Raw genomic sequence first — 18,727 nt, 5'->3', positions numbered from 1 at the left:
AACAAAAAAACTTTCTCCACTCATGGTTATTGGTTGGGTGAAGCCATTTATTGTCAAACTACTGTGTTTTCTCTTTTTAAATATTAACCCCTTTACAACCCAAGGTGGTTTGCACTTTAATGACCAGGCCCATTTTTACAATTTATGAGTTAATTACTCTGGAACGCTTCAACGGATCCCCCTGATTCTGAGAATGTTTTTTCGTGACATATTGTACTTCATGATTGTGGTAAAATTTCTTCGATATCACTTGCGTTTATTTGTGAAAAAAACGGAAATTTGGCGAAAATTTTGCAATTTTCAAAATTTTAATTTTTATCCCCTTAATTCAGAGAGAAATGTCACACAAAATAGTGAATAAATAACATTTCCCACATGTCTACTTTACATCAGCAGAATTTTGGAACCAGAAAATACCCAAAAGTGACACCATTCTAAAAACTGCACCCCTCAAGGTGCTCAAAACCACATTCAAGAACTTTATTAACCCTTCAGGTGCTTCACAGGAATTTTTGGAATGTGGAAGAAAAAAATTAATATTTAACTTTTTTCACAAAAATGTTACTTTAGACCCAATTTTTTTTTATTTTCACAGGGGTAACAGGAAAAAATGGTCATTAAGATTTAAAAAGAGAAAAACACAGTAGTTTGACAATAAATGGCTTCACCCAACCAATAGCCACGAGTGGAGAAAAAGTTTTTTTGTTATCATTCATATTCTCTCAAACACGACCAAGAAGGAAAAAATTCTGCCGGGGTATGTAAACTTTTGAGCACAACTGTATATTTATTAACATGCACACAATCACACGAGCTGCGCCTGCAGGGAGAGACACCAAGGAAGTCAGGAGATTCACAGCGATCATGTGGCCAGAACTGCCTCTCCGGTTACAGCAGGATTTGGAAAAGCAAAACATTCAGTAAAGAGCTCATCTATTGCAGTTAGTTCACATGTAAAGTAGTTGCCAACCCCTAGAATATGAATTCTAAAATACAATAAAATTGCACAAATTTTAGGAGTCTAAACCAACTTACTGATATCTGCAGTGCAGTAATCCAGAAAAGAACCAGAAAAGGAACCACAGCCTACAATATAGTAAAGAAAATTACATTTATTTTCTACACAACTCCATTTCAACTCGTAGCCTTCAGTTAGGTAAATGTTATTAAAAAAATACAGTAATGAAGAGACAAAAAACATGTGCATACAGAAAAGGCAAATATCCTCTTCAGAGGCGGAATTAGACTTGAACTCTAGTGCCAACTTTTGGGGGTAGCAATCTCAAAAGCCAACTAGTGGGAAGGTGGATACCACCAAGGAATACAAGATCAAATCAATGCATATAAACAAGTATAGGGAAAACAAAGGAAAAAAGATATGCAATACTGGGGATCTAACAAAAAATGTAGACATTTTATTTAATCAACACAGGGTACATATAAAGACAACAAACAGGTTAAAAACAATTAAGGGCACAAAGGCACATTTACACCAACCAATCAACCTCCATTAAGGTCATGGTATATCCAAGCTAACAGCAAAAAACATACAGGTATAAGAATACATAAACAAGACACTAGATAGGTTGGATAGAGTATATACAAAATAAATACAAACATGTAATATACCAATGCAATATTCAAGGGATAAGGAAGACCAAATGGGCCTGATTGGCTCACCAAAAAGATGTATAAATGCACAATCAGGCCCATTTGGAATTTGTTTCCCGTTTTCCAGTACATGATATGGTAAAACAAGTGATGTCGCTCAAAAGTACAACACGTCCCGCAAAAAAATAAGCCCTCACACAGCAGTATTGACCGAAAAATAAAAAAAAGTTATGGGTCTGGGAAGAAGGGGAGCAAAAAACGAAACCGCAAAAACAGAAAATGGTCCGGTCATTAAGGGGTTAATCTCAAAAGCCAATATCAACCTTTTAAATCAACCTTGCTGCATGACTAAGGAGAAGCAGCCAAACCAGAACCTCCATTCACAGTCTTGGGGTCCTTGCTCCTCTTTCATGCAAATCAGGAGTTTCCACAAGGAGAAATCTACCCCCTGTGTCAGAGTGCCAAGTTGCATAGGAAGATTTATCAGCCATGCAATGCTCTGCTGGGAAGTTAAATATGCAAATAGCCACTTCACATAGTGGCTCTAAAGTCCCTGCTTTTACTATCTGGAAGCAGTAATCCTAAAAGTCAGTATCAGCCCTTTAATAATCCTGGCCACATGACTTGGGATAAAAAGCCAAACCAGACACTCCATTTGCAGACAAGTTTTATTGACTTTTAGGATTGCTACCCCCAATAGATGACACTAGAGTTCCAGTCCCCTTCCTCTCTGAAGATGAGATTTTCATATTTAAACTCCCAGAGGAGCATTGCCTGGCCTGTAAGACTCTTCACACGGCTTGTCACTCTCCACAAGGAGAAATGCTCACCCTTAGACCCCATAGAAAAGGCGGTATGCTTGACTCAGAAGAGAAAATACAATCGTAAATACATACTTGATAACCCTGAGCGGATTTACTGCTAATCCACATAGATTGAAGTAGAAGACGACGACAATTAATAAAGACCCTTTGGCAGACAGCCCTCTCCCTCTCTCTACTCCACATTTTTCATCGTTCTTGTGTTTTCAATTAAAGGGGTAGTCCGGTCAAAAGTGATAAGTCTGTAGTCACCCCGTGTGACTGCAGACTTCTGAATCCCCCCAGCACAGACCCTGTGCACTGTGGGGATTCGCCTTTATGAGACCCGGTAACGAAGGTTATGTAGGCGTTTATACATGCCAGTGGGCGCAGCCTGGCTCTCCATACACTTGTATTGAGTGAGGCCGTGCCTTCTAGCCGGATGAGCCCACTGGCCAACCACATCACAAGACGGGACATGGCCTCGCTCCATACAAGTGTATGGAGCGAGGCGGCGCTGAATGGCCGGGGGTATGTATAACTTATACATACCCTCCGTTACCGGGTCTCATACCGGCGAATCCCCACAGCACACTGCGCCTGCGCTGGGGGGATTCATAAATCTGCAGTCACACAGAGGGACTGCAGATTCCTCACTTTAGACCGTACTACCCCTTTAAGAAAGAGGAGCAAGCCACTGCCAGACTCCCTGACAGCCACTTATCTCATGGGGAAACAAAAGGGTTGGGCATTGACATTCAACAAGCACAATCCTTGTCACCTCATATAAATGGGAGGGTTCAGGCGACTTATTTCTAATGCGCATGGAGGGGGGTGCCTTTAGTGTAAAATATAAAGGGAGAGAAGGCAAAGCATCTCTGCAGGAAGAGAAACTGGATAAATCATATACTCAAAACTTGGACAGTAAATTAAATAGCATGAAATACCAAATCTAAGTGGGGGAACAAACACAGAAGTTCATTGTAAGACTGCACAAGGAAGTCTGCATCTCCGAATCTGTCCCCTTACTGCCCATGGTAAGTAGCATAACTAGGCCTCCTGACAAAGCCACGCAGGCGAAACGAACGTCGAGGCGCGCGCTACCTTTTCATCCGCAGCAGCTTCTCCACACTTCTGACCATTATGTCTCAAGGTAATGCATTTCAGTATTTGATCTGTATAAATTGAATACTGTCAAGATACCTTGCGTACATCTTTAAGATCGTTACTGAATGTCCTTGCGGCCTTTGAGCTTCACCATATAGCTCTGGTGTCTCTCTTATAAGTGTGACTAAAGCTACTTTGTGCATGTCCGAGTATACACCCCGACATGCCTGGTATGGATGTTTCTGCTGCTGGTGATATGGTCTCTTTTCCCCTTTAGGTTACTTCCATCTAATCCCTAGTCTCGCCTCTTACCCAAGTCACTCACTATATGTCTATACTTGTTGTTTACTATTTAAAAATAATTTTTGCATAATCAAATTTAGTTATATTTTTCTATCAATAGCTATATCTCTGGCTGTTTGTTTTAGAGTGGTGCCCTCTAGTGATGAGTGAGTATGTTTTGTTAACCCTTTCGCAGAGTATGCTCGGCCGAGCACCGAGTATCATCCTCTGCGACGGTTTGACAGCTTTAATACATGTGAGGAATGTGTAAGAAGCAGACATTCCTCACATGTATCAAAGCTGTCAAAAAGTCGCACATCATGCACACGGGAGCGATTCAAACATATCACCGAGCAGCTGTAAATACTCGGTGCTCAGCCGAGCATACTCGGCGAAAGGGTTAACAAAACATACTCGCTCATCACTAGTGCCCTCGACATACATCCCAATGGATACTGGTTACACTCCTCTCTACTCTTTGGTGTTAGATTTTGGTATGAAACTATTCTTATAGGCCATCTATAGCCTTGCTCCATTCAAATAGTCACTTAGGCTACCGCAACACACTGAGCGAAGGGGTTGATATACCGAGTAGAAAAAAGCTACTTACCCAAGCGAATTCTGTAGTCCGATATTAGAGAGTCACACCAGTCAATAACATTGCCAAAGTCTTTGCGAGCATTTTCCTGAAGAGGATGATAAAAAGAATAATTATGATTTTAAGTCTAAACCTATACAGGGACACAAAAGTTCTCATGAGGCAAGGTGAGAAAAATAAAATTGAAATTGTACTGAGACTTCATTATCCTTTATTATATATATAATATATAAAAAAAATAAAAAAAAAAAAAAGTCAAAAGTGCTCATTGAGAAAATATCTAATCATATGGGAAACAAAGTTACAAAGCAATTTTGTGGCTTCTCGGATGAAACTGTGCCACTGAACAGCCTCTGCTTCAGTGTTTATAAAACCTTTGAAATCTCTGCTCCAGGTAGTACAATCCATAACTCTCGGTGGTACCCGCAATATCTTCATATTGAGCTTTTAACTCCTTAGTAACAGAGTGAATTTTCACCTTAAAGGCACTGTCCGCACAAGATGACTCTTCAAACTAAGGTGCTCGGTGCTTCACTTAGGGGCCAATAATTTATATACACCTTTCCACCTGCTTGTTTTCCCTCAATCTCCACCCTTCTCTTCTTTGATTGACAGGTTTGGTTTCATAAGGCCAGAAAAGAGTGGAGATAGATGGAAACCAAGCAGGTTGGAAGGTGTATATAAAGGATTGGCAATTACCTTGACACAGTCAGTAATCCGGTACAGGGGCGGAGGTCTGTAAGCCAACTAGCTCTTGCCTGCTGCCCCGCATGGAGCGGAAGATAAAGGGATCTGGATCTTCAGGACAGGCAAGTATAACCCTATCATGAGCCCTTTTCCCCCTTCATCCCTCTATTCCTTTTCTCTGGGTGGGAGCACCTTTTCCTGCCACCCACGGTGCGTGTGGCTTTTTGGGAGAGGTCCTGTATGGTGGTGGTGTGTGTTTGTCACATTGAGTGTTTATTCCCGTGGCCTGGGTATACTCAAGCTAGGTGCTGTATGCATGTATACACCCTGTATATCAAACTTGACTGCTAACCTAGCATTATTCAGACACTAGATCACTTATGATCAGCTCGTTCACTGTTCTCACACCCCAAGCCACTCAGGGTCGCAAGCAGGCCAGCTGGTCAATCAGCTGGCCCGGTGGTCGTCCATCTAACAGCCAATCAGCAGGTTCAGTGTGAACACACCCCCAGCCAGTCAGAGTGGCTGGTGAGCCTCGCCCACTGACCAGAGGGCCAGGATATCCCCACCCTCTGACCAACTAAAGTGGGGCACGCCCCTTCCTGTGGTTTGGGCTTCATTTTCCCTGGATATTCAGCCCGTATGGGTTGCTCCAGCCCGACTCAATGCATCGGCCAGCCTTGGTCACAATCCTGTTGAACATTACTGCGATCGCTTACCTTAACGACCCTCGGACCGGGTAGGCTGTTTGTTGTTGGGGGATCCTACACTCGCAGTGTCCCAATGGCTCCCCCTCTTGTATCACCACCTAGTATGCTTGCATGTGTTGTAAGGTCAGGTTTCTCTCAGATCAGGCTGTAGCGTATTGCACTGCTGGTACCTCCCTCGTCCTCTGCAGACTGCTGCACAGGGGATCCCCGTAACCTGGGTATGAGGATGGGCCCCCATATCCTCTGTACCATAGGCCTTGGGTACAGTTCTGGCATCCAGGACCTTTACCATCCACCCTTAGTACTATGACCACTGCCCAGTCTCTGCTCACTGCTTCACCTCATACCGCTGCCCGCAGTTTATTATTTATTTATTTTACTCACTTATATAGTGCCATTAATTCCACAGCGCTTTACAGACATTATCGGCACTGTCCCCATTGGGGCTCACAATATAGATTTCCCATCAGTAGGTTTTGGAGTGTGGGAGGAAACCAGAGAACCTGGAGGAAACTCATGCAAACACGGGGAGAACATACAAACACCTTGCAGATTTTGTCCTGGGTGGGATTTGCATGGCACCCCCTAATATCAATCCTGGTATGCATGGCACCCCTCATCCTGGTATGCATGGTATCCCCTCATCCCGATCACGCTGCACACACACAAAAAATAAACCACATACTCCCCTTTCTTCTCTGTGCTCCAGCGCTGCGTCCCGTTCTGCCGGGGGGAGGAGTGTGGTGCCGGAGTACGCGCGTGCCCATACTGAAGCGGTCTGGCACCTTTTTGCTGAAGACACACTGCAAATGTGTCTTCAGTAAAATGGCGCCGGACAGCACGGTATGCGCATGCGCCGATTCAGACGCCTCACTCCTGCCTCTGTCTCCAGCTAGAACAGAGGCGCAACACTCCTCCCAGTCAGGTAAGTAAGCAAGCAACTATGGCGCTGGAGATCGCGGTATGCGTTCAGTGTCTACGCATACCGCAATCTCCGGCGCCATACACTCCTCTTACCTGTAACGGCTCGATGCGTTCTTCTGTCTGGAGCCAGACTGCGCAGGTGCGTTGCGCAGTCTATAAAGGCTTCGGACAGACGCTTGTAGCGTATATAATTTATGTTGAATCTTTTGTCCTATGTCAGTTGTGTCATTTCTAGTGATGGGCGAGCACTAAAGTGCTCGTTGCTCGGGTCGAGCGAATTGTAATGCTTGGGTGCTCAACCCGAGCAACGAGCCCAATGTAAGTCGATGGGAAACTCAAGTATTTTTCCGGCCCCCACCGGAGACCTGCAGGGGGCCTATAAATTGGCCCATCGATGTAAACTGTAAACAGTCCTCAAATGATATGGGAACAGCATGGGAAAGACCCCTGGTAGCATCTCTGACTACATTGTTCACAACAGTGACCTGGGAGTCAGAGTATTACGCCACTTCTACGGACTCACAATAAAACATACAAAAACAAAGCCAAAATGGATTTTCCTGGAGAAAATGTTAAGGAACATTCTTTCCAGGGAAATGACTTGGACTTGTATATAAGGCAAAATAAATAACCAAAAATGCTCCTCCACACCTTGGGCTATGTTCTTATGTAATGTTTTTGATGCGTTTTTGCATTGCTTTCAACGGTGAAAAATATTTACTGGTAAGGTAGTAAAATGTTAAAATTACATTTATCTGGCCATGTGGTGTGTGAGAGATGATCAGAAACATCCTATTTCATTTATGAAGGAGAGACTGTCAAAGTCACAAAACCTATTTTTACAAGGCCATCAGGCGGCCCTTACTATTGTTAGAGGGCCATCAGCCGGCTATGCTTTGTTGTTCCCATTATCAAGGAGTCAAATAGCAGAAAAACAAGAAAATCCTCCAGCGGTAGCAAAGATATAAAAAGTGAAATTTATTGATCACATTAAAAACTGTAGTAGCGGGTCACCAAATGAGATCCAAAAGACATAGGAAAAACAGACCAACTCAGTTTCAGATTAAGGCCTTAATCATGGTATAGCTAGTAAGGAAGTAAGATACACATATAAATCTGCTGACCAGAAAACCAGCAGGCAGAGCATGTTCATTAGAGGTTCAGCTGAGTGTTAACCCTATGAGGGAAAAACAAGGAAAATCAGCATAAGACCCATAGAATAAATGGAAAACCGTAAAAACTCATTTTAAGAAAACAAAGTAAATAAAATAGAGAAAATCTTACATTATATAAACAACATTAACTAAATTGGAGGATCAAGTCCTGACTAGTATTTCAGCCATTAGGACTACGTGTATGTAGTTTAAATATTCAAAACCTTTCTTCTCAAATCACCTCCCATTGCGGGTTTATAGACCTTCTCAATACCTGAAAATTTTAGCGAACTAATATCCCCCTTATGAACCTGTTGAAAATGCCTAGACACGGCAGAGATATTCAGAGCTGTAAAAGTAACCGCATCTGAGAGATGGCGACGAATGCGCTTTTTAAATGTTCCCACTGTGCATCCGTGATATTGTACCATACAACTGGTGCACTCCACAAGGTAAATGACACCCATACTATTGCAGTTAATAAAGATTTTGATAGGAAAATGTTCCTGTGTAACTATTGAATTGAAGTGTTTTTTTTTTTTTTTTTTCAGCATAAAAGACATGCCTTACATGGGACATGACCACATTTATAGAACCCCTTAAGGAAGAGCCAGGTAAGTTTACTGGGCAATTTAGATGAGTGCATAATTTATTATCTCCTAGCTATTTTCAGAGTGGGAGCTTTTTTGGAAATAAAATTAAGTTTGGATTTTTAGAATCACCACAAACTTGGAATCTTTATTCAGAATAGGTATACAATTGCTGTCTGTGCTCTCCCTTTATGGGGAAATATTAATAACATTGGTTTCATTGTCATTTGTGAGCATAATGTCTAGATATTCCGTTGTATTATGAGACAGTGTAGTAGTGAAACGGAGATTAAATTCATTGTTATTCATGTAAGATGCAAAATCCATCGCTTCTTTTTCTGTCCCTTCCCCAATAATAATCACGTCATCCATATAACGTCTATAAAAATTAATAAGATGACAAATTGTTTGTGGAGGAAAAAATAAATTGCTCCTCCCATACAGCAACAACAATGTTTGCAAGGGAGGGGGGAGAATTTGCCTCCCATGCTAACGCCGCAAGTTTGCAAAAAAAACACAACATTATTTTTCCTTTGATAATGAGTTTTTTTTGTAATCTACGACCTCAACTATGAGAGACAAAATGAGAAAACAAATCCTGAAAATCACATTCCAAATCAGACAAAGAAATTTTTTTCAAATTTTGGTGGAAAATAAGTATTTGGTCACCTACAAAAGTTCATCTCAATACTGTGTTATATATCCTTTGTTGGCAATGAGAGAGGTCAAACATTTTCTGTAAGTCTTCACAAGGTTGGCACACACTGTTGCAACGCGTGGTGACATCACACACCAGTCGGTGAGCTTGAAGCGGCAAACTCTGCTGAAGCACAGCGAGGGCGGCGGAAGCTGTAGGTGACTTTCTGAAATTGTCACACATGCGTTGTACATTCACAGGCAGCTCAGGCAGATAAGAGTAGGTTTTGAGAAATAGCTGAACCACTAGGTTAAGCACATGGGCCAGGCATGGTACATGTGCAAGGTTGCAAAGCCTCAGAGCCGCCACCAGGATCCGGCCATTGTCACACGCGACCATGCCTGGCTGTAGGTTCAGCGGTGACAGCCACAGATCTGCCTGCTCTGTTACAGCTGTCAACAACTCTGCAGCGGTGTGTGGTTTGTCGCCTAAGCCGATAAGCTTCAACAGAGCCTGTTGCCGCTTGGCCGAGGCAGTGCTCCAGCTTGCGACTGATGGTCATCCAGGAGATGGAGGCTGAAGAGGAGGAGGAGGAGGTGCAGGAGCTGTAGAGTGTGGGGGCAACCCTGATTGACCCAGGGCCCGCAATCCTCAGCATCGGGAAGACTTGTTCCGTCCCAGGATCCGACTGGGTCCAGGCTTCCACTATATTAACTCAGTGTGCCGTTAGTGACATGTACCGTCTCTGGCCACAAACACTTGTCCACATGTCCGTGGTTAGGTGGACCTTCCCAGAAACTGCGTTGGTGAGGGCACAGCTAATGTTCTGGGACACGTGCTTGTGTAAGGCATGGACGGCACACCGGGAAAAATAGTGGCGGTTGGGTACACAGAGTGCCGAGGGATGGCCGCCGCCATCATGAGGTTGCAGAAAGATTCAGTCTCCACGAGCCTAAAAGGCAACATTTCAAGTACAAGTGACGCGCCCCCTGGGCCATGTTGCTAGGGATACCCGGAGCCGGATCAGATGGGGGTTGTAGTCTCCGAGTGGCTGTGACCCGGTCCGTGCCCAGGGTGTCAAACTCAGTGTGCGGCAGTCCTTGCAGATGTTCTTAGTGTCGACTACGCCACCCGTTGATTTGCGGTCAAAAGGCCGCCGCTGCAGGATGGTCCGCTGAGGCTGGTGGTGTGTGTGCAGCTGTGGTAGTATAACCCCCAACGGGAGGGGTATAGCCTCAGGGGGTCAGACGTGGAGGATGGTGGTTGTGAAGGTGCAGCAAGGAGACTCAGAGTCAGGAGATGCAGTTCAGGGCTTTTACTTACTGGTGTTCTTTTGGTCACTCTGGCCTTGAGTGACCACCCGAGCCGTGCTGCGTCCACCAGGTCCTGGACTCGGCCAACCCCCAGGCAATTCTGGAGCGTGGTCCTGAGCTCCTTTCTGACTCTCCCTTCCTCTGGCCGTTCCCACCAGGGATCCACTTTTGGCCGGCTCCCTCGGGTCTCTTGGTGGTCAAGCCTCCTCTGGGCTCCCTGACCCTATGCTCGGTGTGCCTTTCTAGTGGATTTGGTGAGGGTCGTGGCAGATTCTGCCCACAACCTCCGGTTCCTGGTTAAGGTTCGTTTTGGCCTCTGCCAGCTTGGGTTCCGGTACCCTTGTGCGCCAACCCTTCACCCTTCTGTCCTTATTCTGGGATCTTGGGGTTCCTTCTTGTTTCCTCTCTGGGTCCTTCTCACTCCTCTCTCTCTCTCTCTCTCTCTCTCAGCAGGCTCTGTTCTGGAGCTGGGCCCAGCCGGAGCCACAGCTCCCTGTCAGCCCTCCTGGCTGAGCTCCTCTGCTCTGCTCCTCAGGCTAAACTCTCACTGACTGACCCTGTTCTAAGATGGTGCCCACCTTATATACTCCCTCTATGTGAGCTCAGGTGACCAGCACCCAATGAGCTCCTAACTTTACCCAGACTACTCCCCCTATCTGCCCCTACACTACTGGGATGTTCCACCCCCCTCCCACTCCAGCCAGGGACAGACGCAGTCGTACCTGCACATATACTGGTGGGAGTACCGTTGATCTGTCCCCCGGAAATGGGATGTATGTAGTGCATGCAGCCTACTAGCTCAGTTCCACACTCCATCCTTACCCGGGAGTGGAATACCACACCTCTGGCTTGAGGAGTAATACCCCTGTAGCAGCCGAGTCCTCAGGGTGCTACACAAGCATTCGAGAAATGTGGCAGTTTAGTATTGTGGCCTGTGGGCGTATTTGTGTTTGCATTCAAAGGACTGGGGTAGGGACAACTGAACGCTGTGCTGGGACATAGGTGTGGATGTGGTTGCAAGAGTGCAACAACCGGTGTAGGGCAGGAGACATCTTCACCTGTGCCATGGACCGGGATTTGGGTGCACGTCCAACAGCGGAACAGGCAGTGGTGTCACCCGCAGACACTGTTAATGGACCCTGGCGTTCGGCCCAACTAGTTGGGTGCTTTGTGGTCATGTGCCTGAGCATGCTGGTGATGGTCAGGCGGGTAGTTTTGCTGCCCCTGCTGATGCTGGCATGGCAGAGGGTGCAAATGGCCTTTTTGGGGTTAATTGGACCCAGGAAGACCTAAGTTGGACTGGCAACTTCCCTTGTGTTGGTGTTCTGGGGAACAGTTGCCCACCTTGTGTCTGTGGCCTCCCCACGGCTTGTTCCTGCCTGTTGTGGTGCTATGCCTCCCTCCCCCCCTGTGCTGCTGTCCTTGCTATGCACATCACCTTGCCAGGTTGGGTCAGTCACTTAATCGTCCACCACCTCATCTTCCACATACACAAACTGGGCCTTCTCCTGACTTGTCTGTGTCTGTCTGTGTCATCGTCATCAGCATGCGACAGTAATTGCACTTTCCCACCGTCGTCTTCGCGTGACCGTGGCTGCTGAAATATTTGGGCATCGCTACATGTGATCTCTTAAACCCGCTTGAAGCGGGCTGGGCAAGAGGCCCAAATCTATAAATGGAAAAGTGAACATCTCTATGGAGTATCCAAGTGTGGGATCACTTGCCTCCGGGCACTCGGCATGGTGGGAGGAAGGAGGATCAGGGTGAGGAATATGTGGTCCAGACTCATGGCTACTGAGGCTGGACCGTGTGGAAGACAGGATGGTGGTGGCAAACTGACTGGAAGCATTATCTGGTATCCAACCAACAACCTTTTCACACTGCTCTGGCTTCAATAGTGGTGTTCCGCGATCCGCTACAAAGTGGGACAGGAAGTTGGGGCGACATGATGTGGGTACTTGTTGTGCTCCTTCAGCAGGTAAAATTTAAGCTTGCCCACGGCCTCGGCATGCACCATCACGTCCACTTCCCACTCACCTTGCCATTTTAAATGAAGTATAATATTTGTCACGTTTCCAAAAAGGTCAGGATTATTACCGCAGTAATATCGGATCACATCTGATGACCACGGTTTTAGGCAGTGGCCTTATAGTATGGTATTGCTCAGCAACCAAGTGTGAATAGGTTTGAACACCACACAACTGGCAGACTTTAAATTGAGTATAATATTTGGCACGCTCCCAAAAATGTTGTTATTACTCCAGTAATATCGGATCACCTGAGATTATGGACAAGTTTCTCTGCTTCCACCAAACAGCAATGCTATTAAAATCAAAAAAATCTGGCTGTATGCGGCTATCAAGCAAATGGAGCAGTAAAAATGGTGTATTATATATTATATTGCTTTTCAAGCAAATCAGAATTAAGAGCAAAAAGAATATTAGCCCGGATATCTAGGACTATGGATATCAGTAACAGCAGCAGACAGAAAGTGCAATGGACCGTATTTTGCTCTAAACACTCTCCACAAACTATGCCTGCCTAACTCCTGCCATCACCAGGATTGATATGCATCTGTATTAGTCCTTAGAAGGACTGTTAGTTGAGATGTATATAAATTGCTTTGGAATACCCATTACCTAACTAAATAAACTGCCAATTCTCTCACTAGCTCAGCAGCACCTCTGCCTACTCTGCCTGTCTGTAGAGTAGACTGATGAGCAAAGGGTCACCGAGTCTTATACAGCCAATCACTGTAATGCCACAAGCAACATAGCTGCGGCATTTCAGTGCGTGGCAGGCAATCCCCGCATGTTTATTCGCTGTCTAACCAGCGCCAAACATGCAGGGCGGGGACTCAAGCACCCACCCGAGCATCCAGGAAGTACTCACCGAGCATCTCAAATAGTGAGATGCTCGGGCGAGTACCGAGCACGCTCGCTTATCACTAGTCATTTCCTTTTGTCTTAAGTGTTGCAAAAGTAGGAGTTGAGACAGTCTCTGTGTTTTGGTACGCTCTGGGCGTCCAGAATGGAGCGAGCATTACAGTCCCAGGGGAATAAGTGGTCCAGGATCACTTGGAAGGAGAGAGCACTATTGTTCACTGAAATTACTCCACCCCACAATGCAATAAAATGTTTAATGTACAGTACAGACCAAAAGTTTGGACACACCTTCTCATTTAAAGATTTTTCCGTATTTTCATGAGTATGAAAATTGTATATTCACACTGAAGACATCAAAACTATGAATTAACACATGTGGAATTATATACTTAACAAAAAAGTGTGAAACAACTGAAAATGTCTTATATTCTAGGTTCTTCAAAGTAGCCACCTTTTGCTTTGATGACTGCTTTGCACACTCTTGGCATTCTCTTGATGAGCTTCAAGAGGTAGTCACCGGAAATGGTTTTCACTTCACTGGTGTGCCCTGTCAGGTTTAATAAGTGGGATTTCTTGCCTTATAAATGGGGTTGGGACCATCAGTTGTGTTGTGCAGAAGTCAGGTGGATACACAGCTGATAGTCCTACTGAATAGACTGTTGGAATTTGTATTATGGCAAGAAAAAAGCAGCTAAGTAAAGAAAAATGAGTGGCCATCATTACTTTAAGAATTGAAGGTCAGTCAATCCGAAAAATTGGGCAAACTTTGAACGTGTCCCCAAGTGCAGTTGCAAAAACTATCAAGCGCTACAGAGAAACTGGCTCACATGAGGACCGCCCCACGAAAGGAAGACCAAGAGTCACCTCTGCTTCTGAGGATAAGTTCATCTGAGTCACCAGCCTCAGAAATCGCAGGTTAACAGCAGCTCAGATTAGAGACGAGGTCAATGCCACACAGAGTTCTAGCAGCAGACACATTTCTACAACAACTGTTAAGAGGAGACTTTGTGCAGAAGGCCTTCATGGTAAAATAGCTGCTAGGAAACCACTGCTAAGGACAGGGATCAAGCAGAAGAGACTTGTTTGGGCTAAAGAACACAAGGAATGGACATTAAACCAGTGGAAATCTGTGCTTTGGTCTGATGAGTCCAAATTTGAGATCTTTGGTTCCAACCACCGTGTCTTTGTTCGACGCAGAAAAGGTTAACGGATGGACTCTACATGCCTGGTTCCCACCGTGAAGCATGGAGGAGGAGGTGTGATGGTGTGGGGGTGCTTTGCTGGTGACACTGTTGGGGATTTATTCAAAATTGAAGGCATATTGAACCAGCATGGCTACCACAGCATCTGGCAGCGGCATGCTATTCCATCCGGTTTGCGTTTAGTTGGATCATCATTTATTTTTCAACAGGACAATGACCCCAAACACACCTCCAGGCTGTGTAAGGGCTATTTGACCAAGAAGAAAAGATGACCTGGCCTCCACAGTCACCAGACCTGAACCCAATCGAGATGGTTTGGGGGTGAGCTGGACCGCAGAGTGAAGGCAAAAGGACCAACAAGTGCTAAGCATCTCTGGGAACTCCTTCAAGATTGTTGGAAGACCATTTCCGGTGACTACCTCTTGAAGCTCATCAAGAGAATGCCAAGAGTGTGCAAAGCAGTCATCAAAGCAAAAGATGGCTACTTTGAAGAACCTAGAATATAAGACATATTTTCAGTTGTTTCACACTTTTTTGTTAAGTATATAATTCCACATGTGTTAATTCATAGTTTTGATGCCTTCAGTGTGAATGTACAATTTTCATAGTCATGAAAATACAGAAAAATCTTTAAATGAGAAGGTGTGTCCAAACTTTGGGTCTGCACTGTACTAATATATATATATATATATATATATATATATATATATATATATATATATATATATATATATATATATATATATATACATATATACATATATACATACATACATACATACATACATATACACATACATACATAGTTATATGAAAAAGTTTGGGCACCCCTATTAATCTTAAGCTTAATGTTTTATAAAAATTGGTGTTTTTGCAACAGCTATTTCAGTTTGATATATGTAATAACTGTTGGACACAGTAATGTTTCTGCCTTGAAATGAGGTTTATTGTACTAACAGAAAATGTGCAATCTGCATTCAAACAAAATTTGACAGGTGCATAAGTATGGGCACCCTTATCATTTTCTTGTTTTATATACTCCTACCTACTTTTTACTGACTTACTAAAGCACTTTTTTTGGTTTTGTAACCTCATTGAGCTTTGAACTTCATAGCCAGGTGTATGCAATCATGAGAAAAGCTACTTAAAGTGGCCACTTGCAAGTTGTTCTCCTGTTTGAATCTCATCTGAAGAGTGGCATCATGGGCTCCTCAAAACAACTGTCAAATGATCTGAAAACAAAGATTATTCAACATAGTTGTTCAGGGGAAGGATACAAAAAGCTGTCTCAGAGATTTAACCTGTCAGTTTCCACTGTGAGGAACATAGTAAGGAAATGGAAGAACACAGGGACAGTTCTTGTTAAGGCCAGAAGTGGCAGGCCAAGAAAAACATCAGAAAGGCAGAGAAGAAGAATGGTGAGATCAGTCAAGGACAATCCTCAGACCACCTCCAGAGAGCTGCAGCATCAACTTGCTGCAGATGGTGTCACTGTGCATCGGTCAACTATACAACGCACTTTGCACAAGGAGAAGCTGTATGGGAGAGTGATGCGAAAGAAGCTGTTTCTGCAAGCACGCCACAAACAGAGTCGGCTGAGGTATACAAAAGCACATTTGGAGAAGCCAATTTCTTTTTGGAAGAAGGGTCCTGTGGACTGATGAAACCAAGATGGAGTTGTTTGGTCAAACAAAAAGGCGATATGCATGGCGGCTAAAAAACACAGCATTCCAAGAAAAACACTTGCTACCCACAGTAAAATTTGGTGGAGGTTCCATCATGCTTTGGGGCTGTGTGGCCAATGCCGGCACCGGGAATCTTGTTAAAGTTGAGGGACGCATGGATTCCACTCAGTATCAGCAGATTCTTGACAACAATGTTCAAGAATCAGTGATAAAGTTGAAGTTACGCAGGGGATGGATCTTTCAGCAAGACAAGGATCCAAAACACCGCTCCAAATCTACTCAGGCATTCATGCAGAGGAACAATTACAATGTTCTGGAATGGCCATCCCAGTCCCCAGACCTGAATATCATTGAACATCTGTGGGATCATTTGAAGAGGGCTGTCCATGCTCGGCGACCATCAAACTTAACTGAACTGGAATTGTTTTGTAAAGAGGAATGGTCAAAAATACCTTCATCCAGGATCTCATTAAAAGCTACAGGAAGTGACTAGAGGTTCTTATTTTTGCAAAAGGAGGATCTACTAAATATTAATGTCACTTTTCTGGTGAGGTGCCCATACTTATGCACCTGTCAAATTTTGTTTGAATGCAGATTGCACATTTTCTGTTAGTACAATAAACCTCATTTCAAGGCAGAAACATTACTGTGTCCAACAGTTATTACATATATCAAACTGAAATAGCTGGTGCAAAAACACCAATTTTTATAAAACAATAAGCTTAAGATTAATAAGGGTGCCCAAACTTTTTCATATAACTGTATATGTATGTATGTGTCCAAACGTTGATTGTGAATGTTGTTTTGAATTGTGTTTGTACTGTTATCCTAGTCGAAAGTCCCTGTGAACATATCTATAGCTGTAATAGAAGTGACCACATTTATCATCGATACCCCACTATTTGGGGGTCCTTCTTACTGATTACACTGTGCTGTCACATTCGTCGTTTACAGTATTATCAGTGAAGATTATTTAGATCGTGGATATTAGTATTGCTAATTGAATAGCTGTTAATTGTTTTCTTATCTTGGAGACACATGAATTCCACTGATATTTGTCAGACTTCTTGGATGTGGGTGGAAATTCATTGTCCTGAGGGATTTGCATTGTGTATTGCCCTTTTATTGCTTTCTTTTTTGTGGTGTCAAAAGACGGATTTTGGTAAGACCTTACCTGTAAAAATCCTTTTCAGCGAAGGAAGGAAGGGAGACACAGATCCATTACTAGTGGGTAGGCAGAGCCCCACAGGATAGTTCACCTCAGATTAGAAAAAGTGACGACCGGCCCCTCCAGCTTAGGCTCCTCCCATGTCCTTCAGTCCGTACACAAGCTAAGGAAGAGCAGACAACACCAGCGGAACACAACCATTTCTGAAAATTCAGAAATGCGAGAGAACAGGTTATGCATATAACAGAAAAAACACAGTCCCAGGCACTACTCACTGGACCTGACAACTGCGATGAGCTGGCAATGCTGGAACAGAGCCCTAGCGAGCCGACCCCCACCCAGATGACCGCCATCAGAGAGGAGTCGCGCCGCATCTAGAAAACAATAATGCACTTCTGCCATGGGAGGGTGCTGTGTCTCCCTTCCTTCCATTGCTGAAAAGGATTTTACAGGTAAGGTCTTACCAAAATCCGTCTTTCAGCAGCAGAAGGGAAGGAAGGTAGACACAGATCCATTACTAGTGGGACGTCCCAAAGCAGTCCAGAACTCAAGGGTGGGAAACAGTGGCAGAATCACCAACACCCCAACAACTTAGTCAAGCGCGCAACAAGCGCGAAAACTAGATAAAGAGAACCTAAACCACCGCCGCCTGCAGGACCCTGCGTCCCAAGGCCGCATCAGCGGAAGCACTCACGTCCACTTTATAAAATTTAGTAAAAGTGTGAACGGAGCGCCAGGTAGCCGCCCGGCAGAGCTGCGCTGCCGAGACCCCCTGCTGAAAAGCCCACGACGAACCAACAGCTCTCGTGGAATGAGCTCGAACCTTAACCGGACAAGGCTTGCCCTTGAGCCGGTACGCTTCCAGGATAGCCGAACGTATCCACCGAGCTATAGTGTCCTTGGAGGCCCGCTGACCACGCCGACGACCAGCAGGAATCACAAAAAGAGAGTCCGACTTCCGAAACCCTTGCGTGATTGAAAGATAGAACTTCAAAGCCCGCACCAAATCCAATGAGTGCAAGGCTCGCTCCATTGGACTTTTCGGATTCGGACAGAGGGAGGGCAACACGATGTCCTGATTGACGTGGAAACGTGACACCACATTAGGCAGAAAATCGCCCCGGGTACGAAGCACCACGCTATCCGAGTGGAACTCCAGAAAAGGGGGCGAGCAAGACAGTGCCGCCATCTCAGAAACCCTTCTCAAAGAGGTGACCGCCACCAGGAAGGCCACCTTCCAAGAAAGTAAGTAAAGCGTAGCTGAATCCATAGGCTCAAACGGCCCATGTTGAAGAGCCTCCAAGACTAGATTGAGCCGCCAAGGAGCCACAAACGCCCTCCGAGGCGGAAACTGACGTGCAACCCCGCGAAAAA

The 18,727-nt window shown here is 44.7% G+C and overlaps 1 protein-coding gene across 7 annotated transcripts in view; it reads right to left on the bottom strand.

Moving 5' to 3' along the window:
- Positions 1-18,727, bottom strand: part of PWWP3A (PWWP domain containing 3A, DNA repair factor) — a 165,832-nt gene that overhangs the window by 38,940 nt on the left and 108,165 nt on the right. For 6 of the 7 annotated variants that reach the window (XM_073686203.1, XM_073686195.1, XM_073686223.1 and 3 more), the window contains 2 exons: positions 4,411-4,486; positions 1,036-1,086 (listed from right to left, as the gene is read on the bottom strand). In XM_073686203.1, coding sequence (XP_073542304.1) covers positions 1,036-1,086; positions 4,411-4,486 — 127 coding nt within the window. The remainder of the gene's footprint in view (positions 1-1,035; positions 1,087-4,410; positions 4,487-18,727) is intronic. The other variant, XM_073686232.1, reaches the window with a different exon arrangement.

The sequence above is a fragment of the Phyllobates terribilis genome, unplaced genomic scaffold (assembly GCF_046119375.1).
Source record: "Phyllobates terribilis strain yellow unplaced genomic scaffold, ASM4611937v1 Scaffold_1__5_contigs__length_1240528914, whole genome shotgun sequence".
NCBI lineage: Eukaryota > Metazoa > Chordata > Amphibia > Anura > Dendrobatidae > Phyllobates > Phyllobates terribilis.
This window is presented reverse-complemented; position numbering and strand designations above follow the sequence as displayed.